The sequence below is a fragment of the Hyla sarda genome, chromosome 1 (genome assembly GCF_029499605.1).
Source record: "Hyla sarda isolate aHylSar1 chromosome 1, aHylSar1.hap1, whole genome shotgun sequence".
NCBI classification, from domain to species: domain Eukaryota; kingdom Metazoa; phylum Chordata; class Amphibia; order Anura; family Hylidae; genus Hyla; species Hyla sarda.
The window spans coordinates 444,545,215-444,564,738 of record NC_079189.1 but is presented as its reverse complement, the minus strand read 5'-3'; the positions used below and the strand labels follow the sequence as shown (position 1 = coordinate 444,564,738).

The following is a 19,524-nucleotide window of genomic DNA, read 5'->3' as shown; positions in this document are numbered from 1 at the left end:
CCGGGCATGCTGGGAGTTGTAGTTTTGCAACAGCTGGAGGCACCCTTGTTGGGAAACACTGGCCTAAAACAGTGTTTCCCAACCAGGGTGCCTCCAGATGTTGCAAGACTACAACTCCCAGCATGCCTGGACAGCCATTGGCTGTCCGGGCATGCTGGGAGTTGTAGTTTTGCAACAGCTGGAGGCACCCTTGTTGGGAAACACTGGCCTAAAACAGTGTTTCCCAACCAGGGTGCCTCCAGATGTTGCAAGACTACAACTCCCAGCATGCCTGGACAGCCATTGGCTGTCCAGGCATGCTGGGAGTTGTAGTTTTGCAACAGCTGGAGGGCCACAGTTTGCAGACCACTGGTTTGTGGTCTGTAAACTGTAGTCCTCCAGCTGTTGCAAAACTAAACAGCTGAAGGGGACCGGCGAAGAAGTTCACTTACCCTTCCGAGGCTCCAGCGACGATCGCTGTCGGAGATCGTCGCGCGGCACTGTCGCGCGGCAGTGTCGCGCGGCAGTGTCGTGCAGCGCTGGATCCTACGGAAGCCGGTAAGTTGCGCAGGCTTCCCAACCAGGGTGCCTCCAGTTGTTGCAAGACTACAACTCCCAGCATGCCTGGACAGCCTTTGACTGTCCAGGCATGCTGGGGCTTGTAGTTTTGCAACATCTGGAGGCACCCTGGTTGGGAAACACTGTTTTAGGCCAGTGTTTCCCAGCCAGGTTTTCCTCCAGATGTTGCAAAACTACAACTCCCAGCATGCCTAGACAGCCTTTGACTGTCCAGGCATGCTGGGACTTGTAGTTTTGCAACATCTGGAGGCACCTTGGTTGGGAAACACTGTTTTAGGCCAGTGTTTCCCAGCCAGGTTGCCTCCAGATGTTGCAAAACTACAACTCCCAGCATGCCTAGACAGCCTTTGACTGTCCAGGCATGCTGGGGCTTGTAGTTTTGCAACATCTGGAGGCACACTGGTTGGGAAACACTGGCCTAAAACAGTCACCCTGGTTGGGAAACACTGTTTTAGGCCAGTGTTTCCCAACCAGGGTGCCTCCAGATGTTGCAAGACTACAACTCCCAGCATGCCTGGACAGCCTTTGACTGTCCAGGCATGCTGGGGCTTGTAGTTTTGCAACATCTGGAGGCATCCTGGTTGGGAAACACTGTTTTAGGCCAGTGTTTCCCAGCCAGGTTGCCTCCAGATGTTGCAAAACTACAACTCCCAGCATGCCTAGACAGCCTTTGACTGTCCAGGCATGCTGGGGCTTGTAGTTTTGCAACATCTGGAGGCACCCTGGTTGGGAAACACTGGCCTAAAACAGTGTTTCCCAACCAGGGTGCCTCCAGATGTTGGGAAACACTGGCCTAAAACAGTCACCCTGGTTGGGAAACACTGTTTTAGGCCAGTGTTTCCCAACCAGGGTGCCTCCAGATGTTGCAAGACTACAACTCCCAGCATGCCTGGACAGCCTTTGACTGTCCAGGCATGCTGGGGCTTGTAGTTTTGCAACATCTGGAGGCACCCTGGTTGGGAAACACTGTTTTAGGCCAGTGTTTCCCAGCCAGGTTGCCTCCAGATGTTACAAAACTACAACTCCCAGCATGCCTAGACAGCCTTTGACTGTCCAGGCATGCTGGGGCTTGTAGTTTTGCAACATCTGGAGGCACCCTGGTTGGGAAACACTGGCCTAAAACAGTGTTTCCCAACCAGGGTGCCTCCAGATGTTGGGAAACACTGGCCTAAAACAGTCACCCTGGTTGGGAAACACTGTTTTAGGCCAGTGTTTCCCAACCAGGGTGCCTCCAGATGTTGCAAGACTACAACTCCCAGCATGCCTGGACAGCCTTTGACTGTCCAGGCATGCTGGGGCTTGTAGTTTTGCAACATCTGGAGGCACCCTGGTTGGGAAACACTGGCCTAAAACAGTGTTTCCCAACCAGGGTGCCTCCAGATGTTGCAAAACTACAAGTCCCAGGTTGGGAAACACTGTGCCCGGCCTCCGCCCCACCTTACTGTAAGGGCATGCCGGGAGTTGTAGTCCTGCAGCTGGGGGCAGGGGACAAGCTTGTCACTTGGCCACACATCTCCTGCACCACACAACTACAACTCCCAGCATGTCCTTACTGTAAGGGCATGCTGGCAGTTGTAGTCGTGCGGGGCGGGAGATGTGTGAGCAGGTGATAATAAATGTACTAACCCATTTTTTTTGTTTTCTTCTCATTTCAGATCCGTTTATCCTGTGGACTCCTTCGGATTCGGTGGACTACTTCGATGACCAGCGTTTTTCTTTGTTTGATTTTAATAAAATGGTTAACGAGGGCTTGTGGGGGAGTGTTTTTTGTAATAAAAAATTTTTAAAACCTGTTGTGTTTTTTTCTTACTTTACTAGACAGGCTTAGTAGTGGAAGCTGTCTTATAGACAGAGTCCATTACTAACCTGGGCTTAGCGCTAGCCACAAAAACAGCTAGCGCTAACCCCCTATTATTACCCCGGTACCCAACGCCACAGGGGTGCCGGGAAGAGCCGGTACCAACAGGCCTGGAGCGTCAAAAATGGCGCTCCTGGGCCTAAGCGGTAACAGGCTGGCGTTATTTAGGCTGGGGAGGGCCAGTAACAATGGTCCTCGCCCACCCTGGGAACGTCAGGCTGTTACTGTTTGGTTGGTATTTGGCTGAGAATGAAAATACGCATAGGGTCCCCCTATTTTTATTCTCAACCAAATACCAACCAAACAGTAACAGCCTGACGTTACCAGGGTGGGCGAGGACCATTGTTACTGGCCCTCCCCAACCTAAATAACGCCAGCCTGTTACCGCCTAGGCCCAGGAGCGCCATTTTTGACGCTCCGGGCCTGTTGGTACCGGCTCTTCCCGGCACCCCTGTGGTGTTGGGTACCGGGGTAATAATTGGGGGTTAGCGCTAGCTGTTTTTGTGGCTAACGCTAAGCCCGGCTTAGTAATGGACTCAGTCTATAAGACAGCTTCCACTGCTAAGCCTGTCTAGTAAAGTAAAATAAAAATCAAACACAACAGGTTTAAAAAAAAATTTATTACAAAAAACACTCCCCCACAAGCCCTCGTTAACCATTTTATTAACATCAAGCAAAGAAAAATGCTGGTCATCGAAGTAGTCCACCGAATCCGAAGGAGTCCACAGGATACACAGATCTGTAGAAGAAGTAACCAAAAAAAAAAAAAAGTGTAAGTACATTTAGGGAGAAAAAAACTGCGTTAAAAAAATATAATAAACACACACACACACACTAAACGCCGTTTACCACTTCTGAGCCATGACTACAATTTACAGTGATCCCTCAACTTACAATGGCCTCAACATACAATAGTTTCAACATACAATGGTCTTTTCTGGACCATCGTAAGTTGAAACCAGACTCAACATACAATGCTACAGACAGTCCAGATCTGTAAAACGTGTCAATGGCTGGAAGAACCAACCAATCAAAATGGGCATTCACTGGTAAAACCCCTGTATTACTGAAGTGTATGCACTGACTGGTGTCTGGTATTACATGTTCTGTACACTTTACCTGTATCAGGGTTAGCTGCTCTTTTGGACACCAGGTGAGGGCAACTCCATTACTTGTTTGGGACATTGCCTGTACTGTACAGGACCCCTGAAGAAGCTCCTGTCCTCTACATAGACAGTGTTTCCCAAGCAGGGTGGCCCCATCTTTTGCAAAACTACAACTCCCAGCATGCCCGGACAGCCTTTGGCTGTCCAGGCATGCTGGGAGTTATAGTTTTGCAACAGCTGGAGGCTCCCTGCTTGGGAAACACTGACATAGACAGTGATTTACAGCTCCCAGCAGATCTTTCTTACTTTTATATGTAAGGATTTGCTTTATCTATATCAGTTATCTACTTATTTTTCTTTGTCACTTTTTCCTATTTTGGATGACATTTTGGTGCCTTTAGAACCAATTACCACGTTTCCATAGAGTTATGGTCTCAACATACAATGGTTTCAACTTACAATGGTTTTCCTGGAACCAATTAATATTGTAACTTGAGGGACCACTGTAGTTATTGAATTATTTAGATGTGGTGAAAAAGCAAAAAAAAAACTCAAAAACAAAAGATCCAGAAGGAAACCAGCAGCCAAACCTATTCAGACAGCAGGAAAAAGGAACAGACTATTTTTTCTACTACATGAAGTAAATTTCCCACTTTTGCCTATGTGTGCCAAATTTATTAATGCCGTGCAGCAATTTAGTAAATTTGTCGCACATAGTCAAAAATGAAGTAGAAAAAAACAGGGTAAAAACCAGACTACATAGTAAAAGATTAGTAAATGCCCCCCAATAAGGCTACAATGTTAAGGAGGAGAGTGAAAGCAGAATATTGAGCATCCGTTGAAAAAATAGGTACAGTAGCTACCTGGCTATTCTGTAAGATAAAATAAGACTGAATAAGTCAACATTTGTCTACTAGCTAAGGATTTGCCTGATAATTAATTTGTCCTATTGAAGTAAAGCATGAAGAAAATAAGTAGCCGTAAGTGTAATAAAAATTCTCTGTTTGAAATGGCCATTTCTCCTTGTTATATATGATGAATAAAACCCCTTAATGACGAAGGAAATTAAAGTTATGAGGTATTTATTTTTATCCATCTCTTTTTCTAACAGCCATAAAACTTTTATTTTTATTTACAAAGCCATATGAGGGCTTGTTTTTTTTTTTTTTTTTGCAAGACCAATTGTAACTTGTAAAGACATCTATAAAATATACTGCAAAACAGAAAATGAGGCAAATTGAACCACCCCTCTCTTTGTAAAACTGGAGGAATCATGGGAAACGTAGGCAGCCTGACAATATCATTACTGCTCTGAATCAAAACAAATATGTCTCATGCCTGCCACATCAGCTAAATCAGGTAAGTACAAGGAATACACAAGGGCTTCTACATTATTCTCTAATAATAGCCTGAATTACCGTATATACTCGAGTATAGGATTTTTCGTGCTGAAAACACCCCCCTCGGCTTATACTCGAGTGAACTCCCCCACCCGCAGTGGTCTTCAACCTGCGGACCTCCAGAGGTTTCAAAACTACAACTCCCAGCAAGCCCGGGCAGCCATCGGCTGTCCGGGCTTGCTGGGAGTTGTAGTTTTCAAACCTCCGGAGGTCCGCAGGTTGAAGACCACTGCGGCCTTCAACATCATCCAGCCCCCTCTCACCCCCTTTAGTTCTGAGTACTCACCTCCGCTCGGCGCTGGTCCGGTCCTGCAGGACTGTCCGGTGAGGAGGTCGTCCGGTGGGATAGTGGTTCCGGGCTGCTATCTTCACCGGGGAGGCCTCTTCTAAGCGCTTCGGGCCCGGCCTCAGAATAGTCACGTTGCCTTGACAACGACGCAGAGGTGCGTTCATTGCCAACGTAATTCTGCGTCATTGTCAAGGCAACGCCTCTATTCCGGGCCGGAAGCGCGGAGAAGAGGCGCCCCCGGTGAAGATAGCAGCCCGGACCACCTCCTCACCGGACAGCCCTGCAGGACCGGACCAGCGCCGAGCGGAGGTGAGTACTCAGAACTAAAGGGGGTGAGAGGGGGCTGGATGATGTTGAAGGCCGCAGTGGTCTTCAACCTGCGGACCTCCGGAGGTTTCAAAACTACAACTCCCAGCAAGCCCGGACAGCCGATGGCTGCCCGGGCTTGCTGGGAGTTGTAGTTTTGAAACCTCTGGAGGTCCGCAGGTTGAAGACCACTGAGGGCGAATGATGAGAAGAGGATGATGAAGGGGGGGTGTGGGGATGATGAAGGGGGGTGGGGATGATGAAGGGGGGGGTGTGGGATGATAAGGGGATGATGAAGGGGGGATGTGTGGGATGATGACAAGGGGATGATGAAGGGGGGATGTGTGGGATGATAAGGGGATGATGAAGGGGGGATGTGCGGGATGATAAGGGGATGATGAAGGGGGGATGTGTGGGATGATGACAAGGGGATGATGAAGGGGGGATGTGGGATGATGACAAGGGGATGATGAAGGGGGGATGTGTGGGATGATAAGGGGATGATGAAGGGGGGATGTGTGGGATGATAAGAGGATGATGAAGGGGGGATGTGTGGGATGATGACAAGGGGATGATGATGAGGATGTTAATGACGGGTCTGGATGATGACAGGGGGGGGATGAGGTATTTCCCACCCTAGGCTTATACTCGAGTCAATAACTTTTCCTGGGATTTTGGGTTGAAATTAGGGGTCTCGGCTTATACTCGGGTCGGCTTATACTCGAGTATATACGGTATATGAGAATAAACATGTTCTTTTTAAACAGAAAGATTTCAAACAGTAAATGTTTTATTTTTTATTTTTTTTATTATGGAATTGTGTTTTACTAATACATTCTGTTATTTGTGACATTGAAAACTATTTTTCCTTTACTTACTTTTTGGGTCTGTAATCTGGAATTGATCTGTCCAGAGATATTCTGTCACTTAGTTGGGCATTGTAGCCATATTCTTCATATTTGGTTTCTGATTCATGGCTATCATCTCTCAAAGTTGCTGCCATTCCACCTTGCCCGAGTCCACCAGGTCCTTCTACGAGCCCCATTGGTTTTGCTAGCCCTAGAAAAAGGCAAAATCACATTACTTCAGTAATACCATAACAGCTGTGTAGAAAAAAATGTAAAACCCAAGAAACATATGGATAAGTTTATTATAACAAAAGAGTTCATGCCTTTTGCACTGTGACCATCCTGTCTGACTTTAAAGAACTAAATCTTATAAAAAGATAAAAAATACAATCATTGCCTGTTGGAATAATATAAAGCATTAGAATATTTACACTAATGCCTTGGACCTTCTATTGGACTGGGTTCTCACAATATAAAATAAAAACAAAGAAACGGCAGTAAAATATTTACAAATATTTACAAAGCAACATTATTTTTATCTTATAACTACCTATTCTTATCTTATACAGTGGGGCAAAAAAGTATTTAGTCAGCCACCAAATGTGCTTCAAAAGTTCTCCCACTTAAAAAGAAGAAAGAGGCCTGTAGTTTTTATCATAGGTATACCTCAACTATGAGAGACATAATAAGGAAAAAAAATCCGTAAAATCACATTGTCTGATTTTTAAAGAATTTATTTTCAATTTATGGTGGAAAATAAGTATTTGGTCACCTACAAACAAGCAATATTTCTGGCTCTCACAGACCTGTAACTTCTTTAAGAGTCTCCTCTGTTCTCCAATTGTTACCTGTATTTATGGCACCTGTTTGAATCAGTATAAAAGACACCTGTCCAACCTCAAACAGTCACACTCAAAACACAACTATGGACAAGACCAAAGAGCTGTTGAAGAACACCAGAAACAAAATTGTAGACCTGCACCAGGCTGGGAAGACTAAATCTGCAATAGGCAAGCAGCTTGGTGTGAAGAAATCAACAGTGGGAGCAATTATTAGAAAAGGGAAGACATACAAGACCATTGATAATGTTCCTTGATCTGGGTCTCGTCGCAAGATCTCACCCTGTGTTGTCAAAATGATCACAAAAACGGTGAGCAAAAATCCCAGAACCACACAGGGGGACCTAGTGAATGACCTGCAGAGAGCTGGGACCAAAGTAACAAAGGCTACCATCAGTAACACAGTACGCCGCCAGGGATTCAAATCATGCAGTGCCAGACGTGTCTCCCTGCTTCAGCCAGTACATGTCCAGGCCCGTCTGAAGTTTGCTAGAGAGAATTTGTATGATCCAGAAGAGGATTGGGAGAATGTCATATGGTCAGATGAAACCAAAGTAGAACTTTTTGGTAAAAACTCATCTCATATTTGGAGGAGAAAGAATGCTGAGTTGCATCCAAAGAACACCATACCTACTGTGAAGCATGGGGGTGGAAGCGTCATGCTTTGGGGCTGTTTTTCTGCAAAGGGTCCAGGACGACTGATCCGTGTAAAGGAAGAATGAACGGGGCCATGTATCGTGAGATTTTGAATGAAAACCGCCTTCCATCAGCAAGGGCATCGAAGATGAAACGTGGCTGGGTCTTTCAGCATGACAATGATCCCAAACACATCACCCGGGCAATGAAGGAGTGGCTTCGTAAGAAGCATTTTTAAACGTCCTGGAGTGGCCTAGCCAGTTCCAGATTTCAAAACCATAGAAAACCTTTGGAGGGAGTTTTTGGGGCGACAGCCCCAATACATCACTGCTCTAGAGGAAATCTGCATGGAGGAAGGGGCCAAAATACCAGCAACAGTGTGTGAAAACCTTATGAAGACTTACTGAAAACATTTGACCTCTGTCATTGTCAACAAAGGGTATATAACAAAGTATTGAGATAAACTTTTGTTATTGACCAAATACTTATTTTCCTCCATAATTTGCAAATAAATTAATGTGATTTTATGTTTTTTTTCTCATTTTGTCTCTCATAGTTGAGGTATACCTAGGATGAAAATTACAGGCCTCTCCCATCTTTTTAAAAGGGAGAACTTGCACAACTGGTGGCAGACTAAATACTTTTTTGCCCCACTGTAACTTCCTGGCATTGCCTAGCTAAATTACCTAGCCATTCCTACCTAAACCTTGTGGCGACAGCAACATATCCCAACCTCATATTCTGTTCCCATATCCTGATCTCATATCCCATCGTAATATTCCAAACTCATATGCCATCCTTATATGCCAACCTCATATACCTATCTCATATGCCTATCTCATATCCCAACTTTATATTCTGAATTCATATCCTGTCCTCATAACCCATTTTCATATCCCATCCTCATGTGCTGATCTCATATGCCAACCTCATATCCAGTCCTCAAATTCTGTCTTCATACCCCCAACCTCATATCCCAATCTCATATTCCATCCCCTGCACTAACTTTTCTCTACACTTGCTTGCTGGACAGAATTTGTCTGCAGGAATCTGTGCATATTCACTAAACAGGTCATATAGAAGGTCAAGGACTGATGTTGGCTAAAAATGCCTGGCTTGCCATTAGTGTTCTAATTCAACTTGTGTGTTTAGTTGGGTTACAGTGAAGGTTTGTGCATATCACTTCTTTTATACCAAATATGTCACGCCATGTCTGTAGGGACCTTATTTTGTGCATCAGGACACAACCATGCCGTAACAAGAAAGGGCCTTCCCCAAACAGGTATCACAAAGTTTGCATACAATTATCTAAAATATCTTACTGTGCTGTAATTGTAATATTACACTTTCCACCACCAAAATTTACAGTAGGCATATTATGTGTAATAATGAGTGACACGTTGTCAGTCAGCAATCAAATCAACGTTTTCCTTGGATGCCATTGAAACATGATGCACTCCAGATAACATGCTTCTCTGGGGTGTCATAATACTTATTGTACTCAAGTTTTGAACTGTGTAGAGCGGAAAGTAACAGAGGTTTGTCAATGTTTATATACCACATGCTTACCACATCATAGCTCAGCTATCATTCCTAGAAGTTTCTACATCTCAATATTAGCTCAATGATTTGGGAGGAGATGACACATTTCATAACTTATTTGTGACAAAGGAGGCCTAGGTCACATTATGATTATTGTTGTTGTTCTAATTACCAAAAAATGTAATCTCTGTACTACAATGTGAATCTCAACTTGTTACCTCAATAAAAATTCTATTTTAAATCTCAGCTCCATCCCTTTCCAATTTTTTTCAAGTAAATAAGGAAATACAGTGTAACATCTCCAGGCTGCTAGCAGTTTATCATCTGTTGGCATCCAGCCTTTTTCCTTAACCCCAGCCCAGATGTGCCATAATCCTCTGCAAATGCAATGCATGCTCAGTCTTATTGCTTCATTATGTCCCTTATTATTCTTCTTGCCTCACAGTCACAACTCTTCCTGAGAATGAGCTCTGACAAGACAATCTCTTTTTCTTTCCTTTCATATGTCAAGTCATTGTCTGTGTTCTTCCTACGCCTTCACCTTTAATTTTCATTACTTTCACTCACTACTTTTTTGAAAGTTTCTTTAGGCATAGAATCAATATATTTTTATAAACTTTATCTTTTTCTTTCCATATGTACTTACTTCTTAAAATATTTTATGTAGCACAAGACTTTATAATTATATATAATCATAAGTGCAGGTGCACATACTTTAAATTCCCAATGGTATTGTATAGAAAATATCCATTGCCTATAAATTGTATTTTATAAGACAAATACATTTCTGCATATACCAGAATTTGTATCCCTCTTATGTTAGAAGAAGCATGTCTTCCAAACAACGCTGATTCTATAACCATCTTTCACTGCTAATACAGTGCCAAAAAGTTGCAATATATGCACACTGTTATATATTGTGATTTATTTTTATTTTAAAACATCCTAAATTCAGTAGCAATCATTTAACCAAATATTTTATTTTGGTATATATAAATTAAATTTTTCTATCTCAAATAATAAAGGAATTAATAATATGTCAGAGAAATGTGTCTGAAGATGCCGTTGGTAGTTGGGTGGGTGCGATCTAAAAATTGGAACGTTAACTATTTATTCAAGGGGAACGTTATCTATTTATTTATTTATAATGCTTAAAAACTTACAAACTTACAACTTATAAAACTTACAATGTGGCTCCACTGATTTTAGTCACATAAGATGTGTAACAGAGATTTCCCATGATGGAAAACTCCTACAAATCAACACCCGTGATCCCCAGGATTGGCAACCTACATTTTTTATTCATCTGGACAACTTAAAAAATCACAGACAGCCAATGTGTTTTTTTTTTTTTTTATGGACAAATTGGAAAACCATAATAAATCATGAAGATTACAAGATATACTTGTCTATAGCTCAATATACTGATCTGAAGCAATCATATTTGTTTCTGAGATGTATAATAGGAATGTTTGCCATTTACACAGGAGTGTTTGCATGCTGTCTTGGAATATATTGTGCCTTATTGTTAAGAAAGAACTTCAAGAGCCTTCTGTTTCCAACAGCAGAGTTGGATTAAGGCCGGGGCTGATGGAGCTGCAGTTCCAGGCCTACCTGATAATAAGGTCAGTCAGACAAAACAAAAAAAAACTGTGCTTGATACTCTGGAAATCTGCGACACTTGTCTTGAATCACCAGCGAGCTGTTGTTGTAGGCTGCAGACAGCTTCAGGCTGGGGTCTACAATGGGAGCAGAATGTGACCACTACCGTGGCACAGGCAGTGATGTCCCACCTGGGTACCACCTACACCAGTGCAGAGAAAGAAGAGCACAGTGAGCTGCAGCTCTGCACAGAAGAGATAAGAATGATAGATATAATTTTTACTTTTTGGCAGGTAAGGGGAGGGGGAGAATACATGTCTACTGGGGGGAGGGGTTAACTGTTAAAAGTCAAACATTTTTGGTAATTTGAAATTCTCTACTTTTAAAACAGACATACCACATAAGTAGTTAATGAATCACATTTACAATGTATCTACTTTGTGTTGCCATTATTTGATAAGTTAACTTTTACTTTTTTAGAATATTAGAGGGCTTTGAAGTTTAGAAGAAAATGTTTACATCAAGAGAATGTCCAAAATCAATCTTTTTAGGGACCAATCAATTTCTGTAGTTGACTGAAGAGGCCTTTATTCAAGAAAAAAAACATGAATCAACCCATTTTGAAAACTGCACCCATCAAACTATACAAAACAGGATTAAGGAATGTTGGAAACTCTTTAAGCTGTACACATGAATTAAAACAAAGTGGAGGTAATATATATATATATATTTTTTTTTTTTTTAAGCAATTCTAAATTTTAATCCATATTTTTTGTAACACAACAGGTAATAACAAACAAAAAATGATCCCAATGTCTATTGTATATCCAGATTCTGCAATTTTTAGAACTATCCCATGAATGGCTGTGCTGCTCTATTTGACTCACACACATGCTCCAGAAATAAAGGAGCATCCCATGGATTTTGAGGCCATTTTCTTCAGTGATTATTGGGTTTGCAAAGGTGAGGTGAAAAAAACCTAAGACATTACTATTGTGGTGCAATGTGCTTTTAAGCCCCACAGATGTTTTATACATGTATTATAATTCTGCAAAAAATCTGTAAAAATGAAAAATTATATAAAAATACTGCTACTCTATTCAAAAAGAACCACTCAGGACTCCCATCTCTGTAATCAGTCACAGTGATTGGATCCCTACCAATGACTTTTCATCTGTCGTAAGGATATGCCATAATTTGTAATCGTGGGATAATCCTCTAAACATTTTTATGTGTTGCCATATTCTTCAGGACAAGCTGTAGATTTAATTGGTATAATATTTGTGGTACATGCCCCTTTTAGATTATTTGTAGAGAATTCAGAGATAAACAACATACCCATTTTTGTATGCGATGTTATAAATACAATAATACTCGTTATGAATCCATTTTTTTTACTTTTCCATTTTTTTTTAATTAAGGAAGGGTTTTATAAAGAAAGGGAGTTGTCTTTATTTGTTTACTTATTTTTTCTCTACTTTTTCAGGGTTTTTTCTGCCCTCGGGGGACAGAAGATGTACTTCTGTGCACTGACAGTTAGTACTGTAGCTGGTAAACTGGAAGCAATGATTTGGCCACCAGCTGTCATGGTAACTATCGCAGCACCATGATCACATATAGCAGCCCTTATCAGCCCAGTAGATACAGCAATTGCATCTACAGGAATAACTGCCACTCAGAGCGTTTGTGGAGGGAGCCCGGCAGTGTATGACACCCAACTCCCACTGTTGATCCTGTGAGCTCAGCTTCCAAGCCCAAGAATACTCTGTGCTCTACCACAGAGCACTAACTACCTTCTGTAAGATGTTAAGGAGTTAGCACAGCTGCCTGATTGGGACCACCGCAACTAAATAGCAGGGTCTTGATCACCTGTGAGGGTGGCTGAAGGGCCATTACCTGCCTCTTTGCTGTCCGATAGTGATGTAACGATACTCCGACCCCTGTATCGCCAGTCATCAGGCACGGAGCGGTGTTCGCTCCGTGCAGCAGATGACACAGGGTGCTGCAGGAGATCGTGGGGTTCCCAGTGGTGGGACCCCCGCGATCAGACATCTTATCCCCTATCCTTTGGATAGGGGATAAGATGTCTAGGGGCGGAGTACCCCTTTTAGATTGAATGCAATAGTCCTCTATGGGGACTTTAAAAAAAAGTGTAAAAAATGTAAATGAAAATGTTAACAAATGGGATTTAACCCCTTCCTCTAATAAAACCGCTCCCCTTTTCCCATTTTTCTAATAAAACCATTTAAAAAAAAAACATATGTGGTGTCACTGTGTGTATAAATGTCCAAAATATTATAATATGAACACTTTGAAGCATATACATTTTCGTACAAAAAGTTATTTTTTAAAGTATAAAATAAAAACAAAACCAATTAAAATTGTGTAGAATTGTAGTTGTATGGACCTACAGAATAAATATAACTGAAAAGTGTACTGCGTAGAAACGGAATCCCCCAAAGTTGCAAAATGTTGTGGTGTTTTTTTCTTCAAATTTTCCCTATAAGTAATTTTTGGTTTGTCTAATCATAGATTTGTGGTAAAATAATTAATGTCATTGCAAAGTACAATTGGCGACGCAAAAAAACAAGCCTTCATATTGGTCTGTAGATGGAAAAAAAATTAGTTATGGCTATTCGAAGGCAAGGAGGGAAAAACAAAACTTCAAAAATTAAAATTGGCTTGTCATGAAGGGGTTAAAGTAAAGCATCATGTGGCCCCCGCCACACTAAACACCCGCTCTGATGGTACACTACTGGCCGGGCAGGACAGAGTTTCCAGGGCAAACTCTGCTTGTTGTGGCCACAAATCAAGTTTGGCTTTCCAGAAGTCAAGCGGATCTTCAAGGTGTGTTGGCATGGTCATGTCAAGGTATGCCACCACCTGCTGGTTCAGGTCCTGCTGCAGGTCTCCCTGCTGAGGGCCCCCTGAGTCAGACCTGCGAGAGGGTGGACGATGGTGCCGATAGGCATCGGCCAACTGACTACCTAGGATGCCTCTTTAGTAGCAAAAAGATTTTTATCAAAAAATGATAAAAAGGGGGGGGGGCTAAAACTTAACTTTTTATAACTATCAATAAGTTACAGCAAAATTATATAGTGCACAAAAGACCACAACCAAATCAGTACAAACATAGCCGGTAAAAAGCCAAGTTTAAATCAGTATTAGGCATATTAGTAGAAGTATGCAGCCAACTACAAATCCCAGCAATTTACAAATCCCAATGCATTTCTGCCAATTTTGATTGGCTTCCTCAGGGGATAATAAAAATGCAATTGTGTATACTAATGGATTTAACAGTCCACCAGTAAGGTATTATAATGCTTATAAATATGCCAAACAGTATATAGCAACTCCCAGGTTAAGCAGAGTTAAATCTATACGCAAACATTAATTAGAATTTTTTTTATAAATGTATTCTGGAGTAGTGTACCCTTGGGGTATGGCAGTCCCTATGTATACCCCACTATACAGCAGTGACGATGGTCTCAGGTACTTATAAATAAAGAAAACACAAGAATAGAGGGCTTTAAGTTACATATATCACCAGATTCCTTCCTTTATGTGTGGTGCATCTTGTCACACTCACGGCCATAGGAGATCCAATACCTGTTAAAAGAAAAATGCCCCATCACTTTGATTGTTCCAAGGTACCTAAAAAACAAGAGACCACTAAACATAGAGCCGCTTGGGCGGCTTACTTACGATTGAACTGCGGGTCAGAAGTTCTCCACGGTGGAGCGATTCCCCTGCAGTGGCGGGGAGCTGTATGTTACTGACAGCTACTCGGTGCTCACACTTGTGGAGCCGGCGTCTGACGTAATATCCTGGTGCCGGCCCACTACGTCAGCATACCACACTCCCGTTGTGATGTCAAAGCGGTGCGAAGGAATTCGCTGTGTGTAGTGCAAAATATCCGGCCGGGGATTACTGCGCGTGCGCAGATACTGCACTCATGCAATAGTCTAGGTAATGCATGCGCAGGTAATGCTCTCAATGTGATTTAGGCTATGGATTACAGATCTTGTACCCAGATTGTAATAGTGGTAAGTATAAAAGACGGCAGAGAAGTAGATTGATCTCAATGCAACCAGATATATAAGATGTTACATCATAAAGTTCCCAGAAAGTGGAGCTCATAACGAAATCCACATATATGATTTACATGTATACACCATGGCAGTGAATGAATACCCCCAAGCACCCCACCCCAATCAAAGGGATGTACAATTTTCAGCTAAGGTAAGTATCAAAGCCAGTGCCATTAATATATAAAGTCCATCATACCATATTTAAAACAGCATCTGTCCGAAGGCAGATCTCATTATCCCTCATTAACCTCCATTAAAGCCATGGTTTTATCCCTAACATATCAAGTACTCAAGGGGTTCATTCCACCCTCAATATGGGATTCCGCTGGCGGTTAAAAGTCAACATGCAAGCCATGAGCATCTATATAACATATGTTAATAATAAAAAAAATCACACACCAGGGAGTCTTTTAGAGAAAAGATTCAACAACCATAGGGAATAAGGAGTTACAACTTATTTGAAAATACAAAAGATGATACTATATGATGCTTTAAAGGGCAATGCGACTCCCCTAGGGGATAGCTATTTATAAGTGGGAGAGAGGGATAGTACTTGGCCCTTAGGAACCTGAATTTTCCCTACACTTTCCCTACACCTAGGAGCTGCTCGCCAGCCTCCTACTTGGCCTAACCAGTGCTAGAATAGATGGTGGGTCTATCTCAAGACCTACTAAGGTCTCCACTGCCTTCCTAAAATACCACCGTATAAGGGGAGCCACATCCCTACAACCAGCATCTAATTAAAAATGAAAATTGAAGATAACGGGAATTACGTTAGAGAAAGCAGGAGAAATTTAGTTGTTCATTGAGTCCTCTAGGGGACATGTTACCAATCTCATGTACCCAACGACATTCTTTTTGCAACAATAAATGATCAAGATCTCTTCATCTCGCTGATGGATAAAGTTTCTCAAGACCAAAAAATTGCACTTCCCTTACATTCCCAGCATGTCTATCATTGATGTGCCTAGGTTGTGATGCATCACGTTTGTTTCTTATGTCTCCTAAATGTTCAAGTACACGTTTCTTAAAGATTCTAAGAGCTTTACCAATATAGCGCATACCACATGAACACGCCATATAAATAACAGATGGTGTCACGATCACACCCTATCGGTCCAGCCAAGACGCTAGAGAGAGTGTGATGGTGCAAGGGTTAAAGCCGCCAGACCTCTGGGTATCCACTACAAGTCCCAGCAAGTCACCAAATTAACCCTTAGATAAACGTGTTTTACCAGAGCCTCCTTCAGAAAGGTGAGCTCATATATTTAGAGATCAAAGACCAGAGCTGATTAATTAAACATTTAATCTGATAAAAGGTATCACAGTGCTAAATATATAAAAATACAGGAACAAATGACATACAGGTATAACAATATATAAAAGAGTTTAGCAAGGCAAGTTCAGAAAACAAAAGATGAAGTTCTTACAGCATGATGATATAGCAGTCCATGAGAGTGAGTTCCAGCTGTTCTTAGGATGGTGTTGTCAGCTTGTTGCACAGCCTTGAACACCCTGAGTCTAGCATTGTTTAAATATTATCTCTGCTTCTTTGGAGGGAAACTCCATTCCCCCCCCCTCCCCTCTGATCCCACCAGGTGGGGCATCTCTCTTCCTGACCCCTTATCTGTTTGATTATATGATGGGACTAGAGTGCATGACTTCAAAGGAGATACCAGGCAGCAAGACCCCCAATAAAATGCAATACACAAAAAACAAATGATACACCGTCTGAATGACCTCTCAACCATGTCTTGGATAATACATCCCACAGTCATAATTATAATACACATATAGGATTTTAATAATCAGGCCTTGGGCCTGACAGATGGTATGCCACAGTTGATAAAGTCCCTTATAACGAATCTTTTCCCTGTTGTTTTGTTCATGAAGCATTTCGTTTTTTTCACATTGGGACCAGCCTTACACCTCCCTTATGGAAATCTCCCCTTTGGTTAAGGGATCCTTTCCAACCAGGTCTGACCTACTGTTTTGTCTGATGTCAAGTGACTGTGGGTAAGTATGTTTCCAATATTGTGTCCTCTCCTATAAGTAATCTGTGGATAATCATGGACAATTTCACTTATATTCTGATCCATTTTTAAGATACTCCAGTGCTTATTCAGTATCTCCCTTATGGCTGATGAACCCTGATAAAATGTAGCTATAATACATGCAATATTGTTGATCTCTTCTCTTTTTTGGGGGGGGTAAGTAAAGACTGCCTGGGTGTGCTCACGGCTTGTCTATATGCTGATGTTAACACATATCCTGGATACCCCCTGTCCTTAAAACCGCTCCTTAAATCTTTTGCCTCTCCTTAAATCTTTTGTCCTCCTGAGGCAGAGATACTGCCCCCTCGGGATACCCCATTTAAGGGGTCCCTGGTGGCAGCTCTCCCACCTCAAGAGACTATTGGTGGCAGTAGCTTTCCTAAATATTGACGTTTTGAGACTACCATCTTAATTTTTTGGGATGCAGATATGCAAAAACGAAAGAGCTTCCACTTTTACTTCAAGGGTGAAGAATAAACCCTACTGATTAGAATTGAGAGATGCCAAAAATTCCTCAAACTGTGTCCTGGTACCTTGCCACAGAATAAATATGTCATCTATGAATCGTGCTCAAAGAAGGGCGCGTTGACAGAATGGTTCCCTTACACCAGTAATGACTGTTGTCGCCTCCCACCAACCCAGAGTTAAATTGGCATAGCTGGGGGAACACGGGCTCCCCATGGCCGTTCCTCTGAGTTGATGGAAGAAACAGTCATTGAACAAAAAATAGTTATGTGTTAATACAAAGTTTAACAATTTCAAAACAAAGTTGTTATGTGGTTGCATAAAAGTCCCTCATGAGGTATTGATGAATAAAGTGCTTCTATGTCAATACTGGTAAGCAAAGTATCATGGTCCACCGATAGACCATCTATTTTCTTTAAAGGGGTATTCACGTGGAAAACTTTTTTTTTTAAATCAACTGGTTCCAGAAAGTTAAACAGATTTGTAAATTACTTATATCAAAAAATCTTAATCCTTCCAGTACTTATTAGCTGCTTAATACTACAGAAGAAATGGTTTTCTTTTTGGAACACAGAGCTCTCTGCTGATATCATGACCACAGTGCTCTCTGCTGACATCTCTGTCCATTTTAGGAACTGTCCAGAGCAGCATATGTTTGCTATGGGGATTTTCTCCTACTCTGGACAGTTGTTAAAATGGAGATGTCAGCAGAGAGCACTGTGGTCATGATGTCAGCAGAGAGCTCTGTGTTCCAAAAAGAAAACCATTTCCTCTGTAGTATTCAGCAGCTAATAAGCACTGGAAGGATTACAATTTTTTAATAGAAGCAATTTACAAATCTGTTTTACTTTCTGGCACCAGTTGATAACTCCACGGGAGTACCCCTTTAAGAGATCCATTGTGTCCCTGGTATACGATGGTAAAGACATAACAAATTCTCATAGAATCTGATCCAGGTAAATGCCTACATTTTGTCCCAGACCTCCTATGCCCGCCATAATTATTTGACTTGGCTTGTGTTTGTATTTCCATTAGTTCGCGTCTACACGCTTAAGTGGGGTCATGAGGTATCACCTCATACGTATTTTTATCATCCAGTAATCTCTGACACATCCTAATATATTGCTGACGATTCATCACCACTATGTTTTCAACCTTGTCTGCCTTTTTAATAATTAGATTGTTATTATCCTGTAATTCCTTAAGTGCTCTTCTCTCAGTACTAGAGAGATTAGTCCTTATCTCAGTCAATGGTGGCAAAAACAGTGAGCTCACATCTCGTTATACCAGTTCTAAAATAAACATCAATACTAGACGTGTCCCCAACGGGAGGATAAGAGTTGCTTCTTGGCTTACGTGACGTAAAGGGGCACTTATTTTGTATTCTTCTATTGTCATCCAGTAAAGACAGTAGATCTCGCACTGCTGGAAGACTATTAATACCTATGCCTAATTCTTGGCATTCCTTGCTCTGTCTAATTTTATGGAACTTGTGCCATTTAAACTTACGGGTGAACAGGTGGAGGTCCTTAGTCTATGTAAAATTATCAAAGGCCACCGATGGTACGAAAGACAGGTCACGGCCCAGCACACCCACCTGCTCCTCCGTCAGGTCAGTTCCTGAGAGGTTAATCACTTGTAAGGTATTACTCAGCTGTGTATTGAGATCTACCGTTGATTTTCTTTGGGTCGCAGTGGGTTGGGTTCTCGGCTCATATCTCGACCCGGGTCCCCTAAAAAAGGAGAGGACGATGATGGCACAGCTGAACCATCTTCCCCACATTCTGCATTGTGATTTTTTTTCTAGTGTCTCCTCGACTGCGGTTAGACCGCCGATCTCTATAGCCCTGATAGGCCCCCTACTCCATCTATTATGTGAGCATCTACGATCACCCTCACCCAGTTCAATATTTGAAGATGATATTTCAGT

The 19,524-nt window shown here is 42.0% G+C and overlaps 1 protein-coding gene across 1 annotated transcript in view; it reads right to left on the bottom strand.

The window, feature by feature from the left end:
- The window catches only part of GALNT9 (polypeptide N-acetylgalactosaminyltransferase 9), a 377,187-nt gene that overhangs the window by 314,931 nt on the left and 42,732 nt on the right, over window positions 1-19,524 (bottom strand). The window contains exon 2 of the mRNA XM_056533112.1: window positions 6,396-6,576. Coding sequence (XP_056389087.1) covers window positions 6,396-6,576 — 181 coding nt within the window. The remainder of the gene's footprint in view (window positions 1-6,395; window positions 6,577-19,524) is intronic.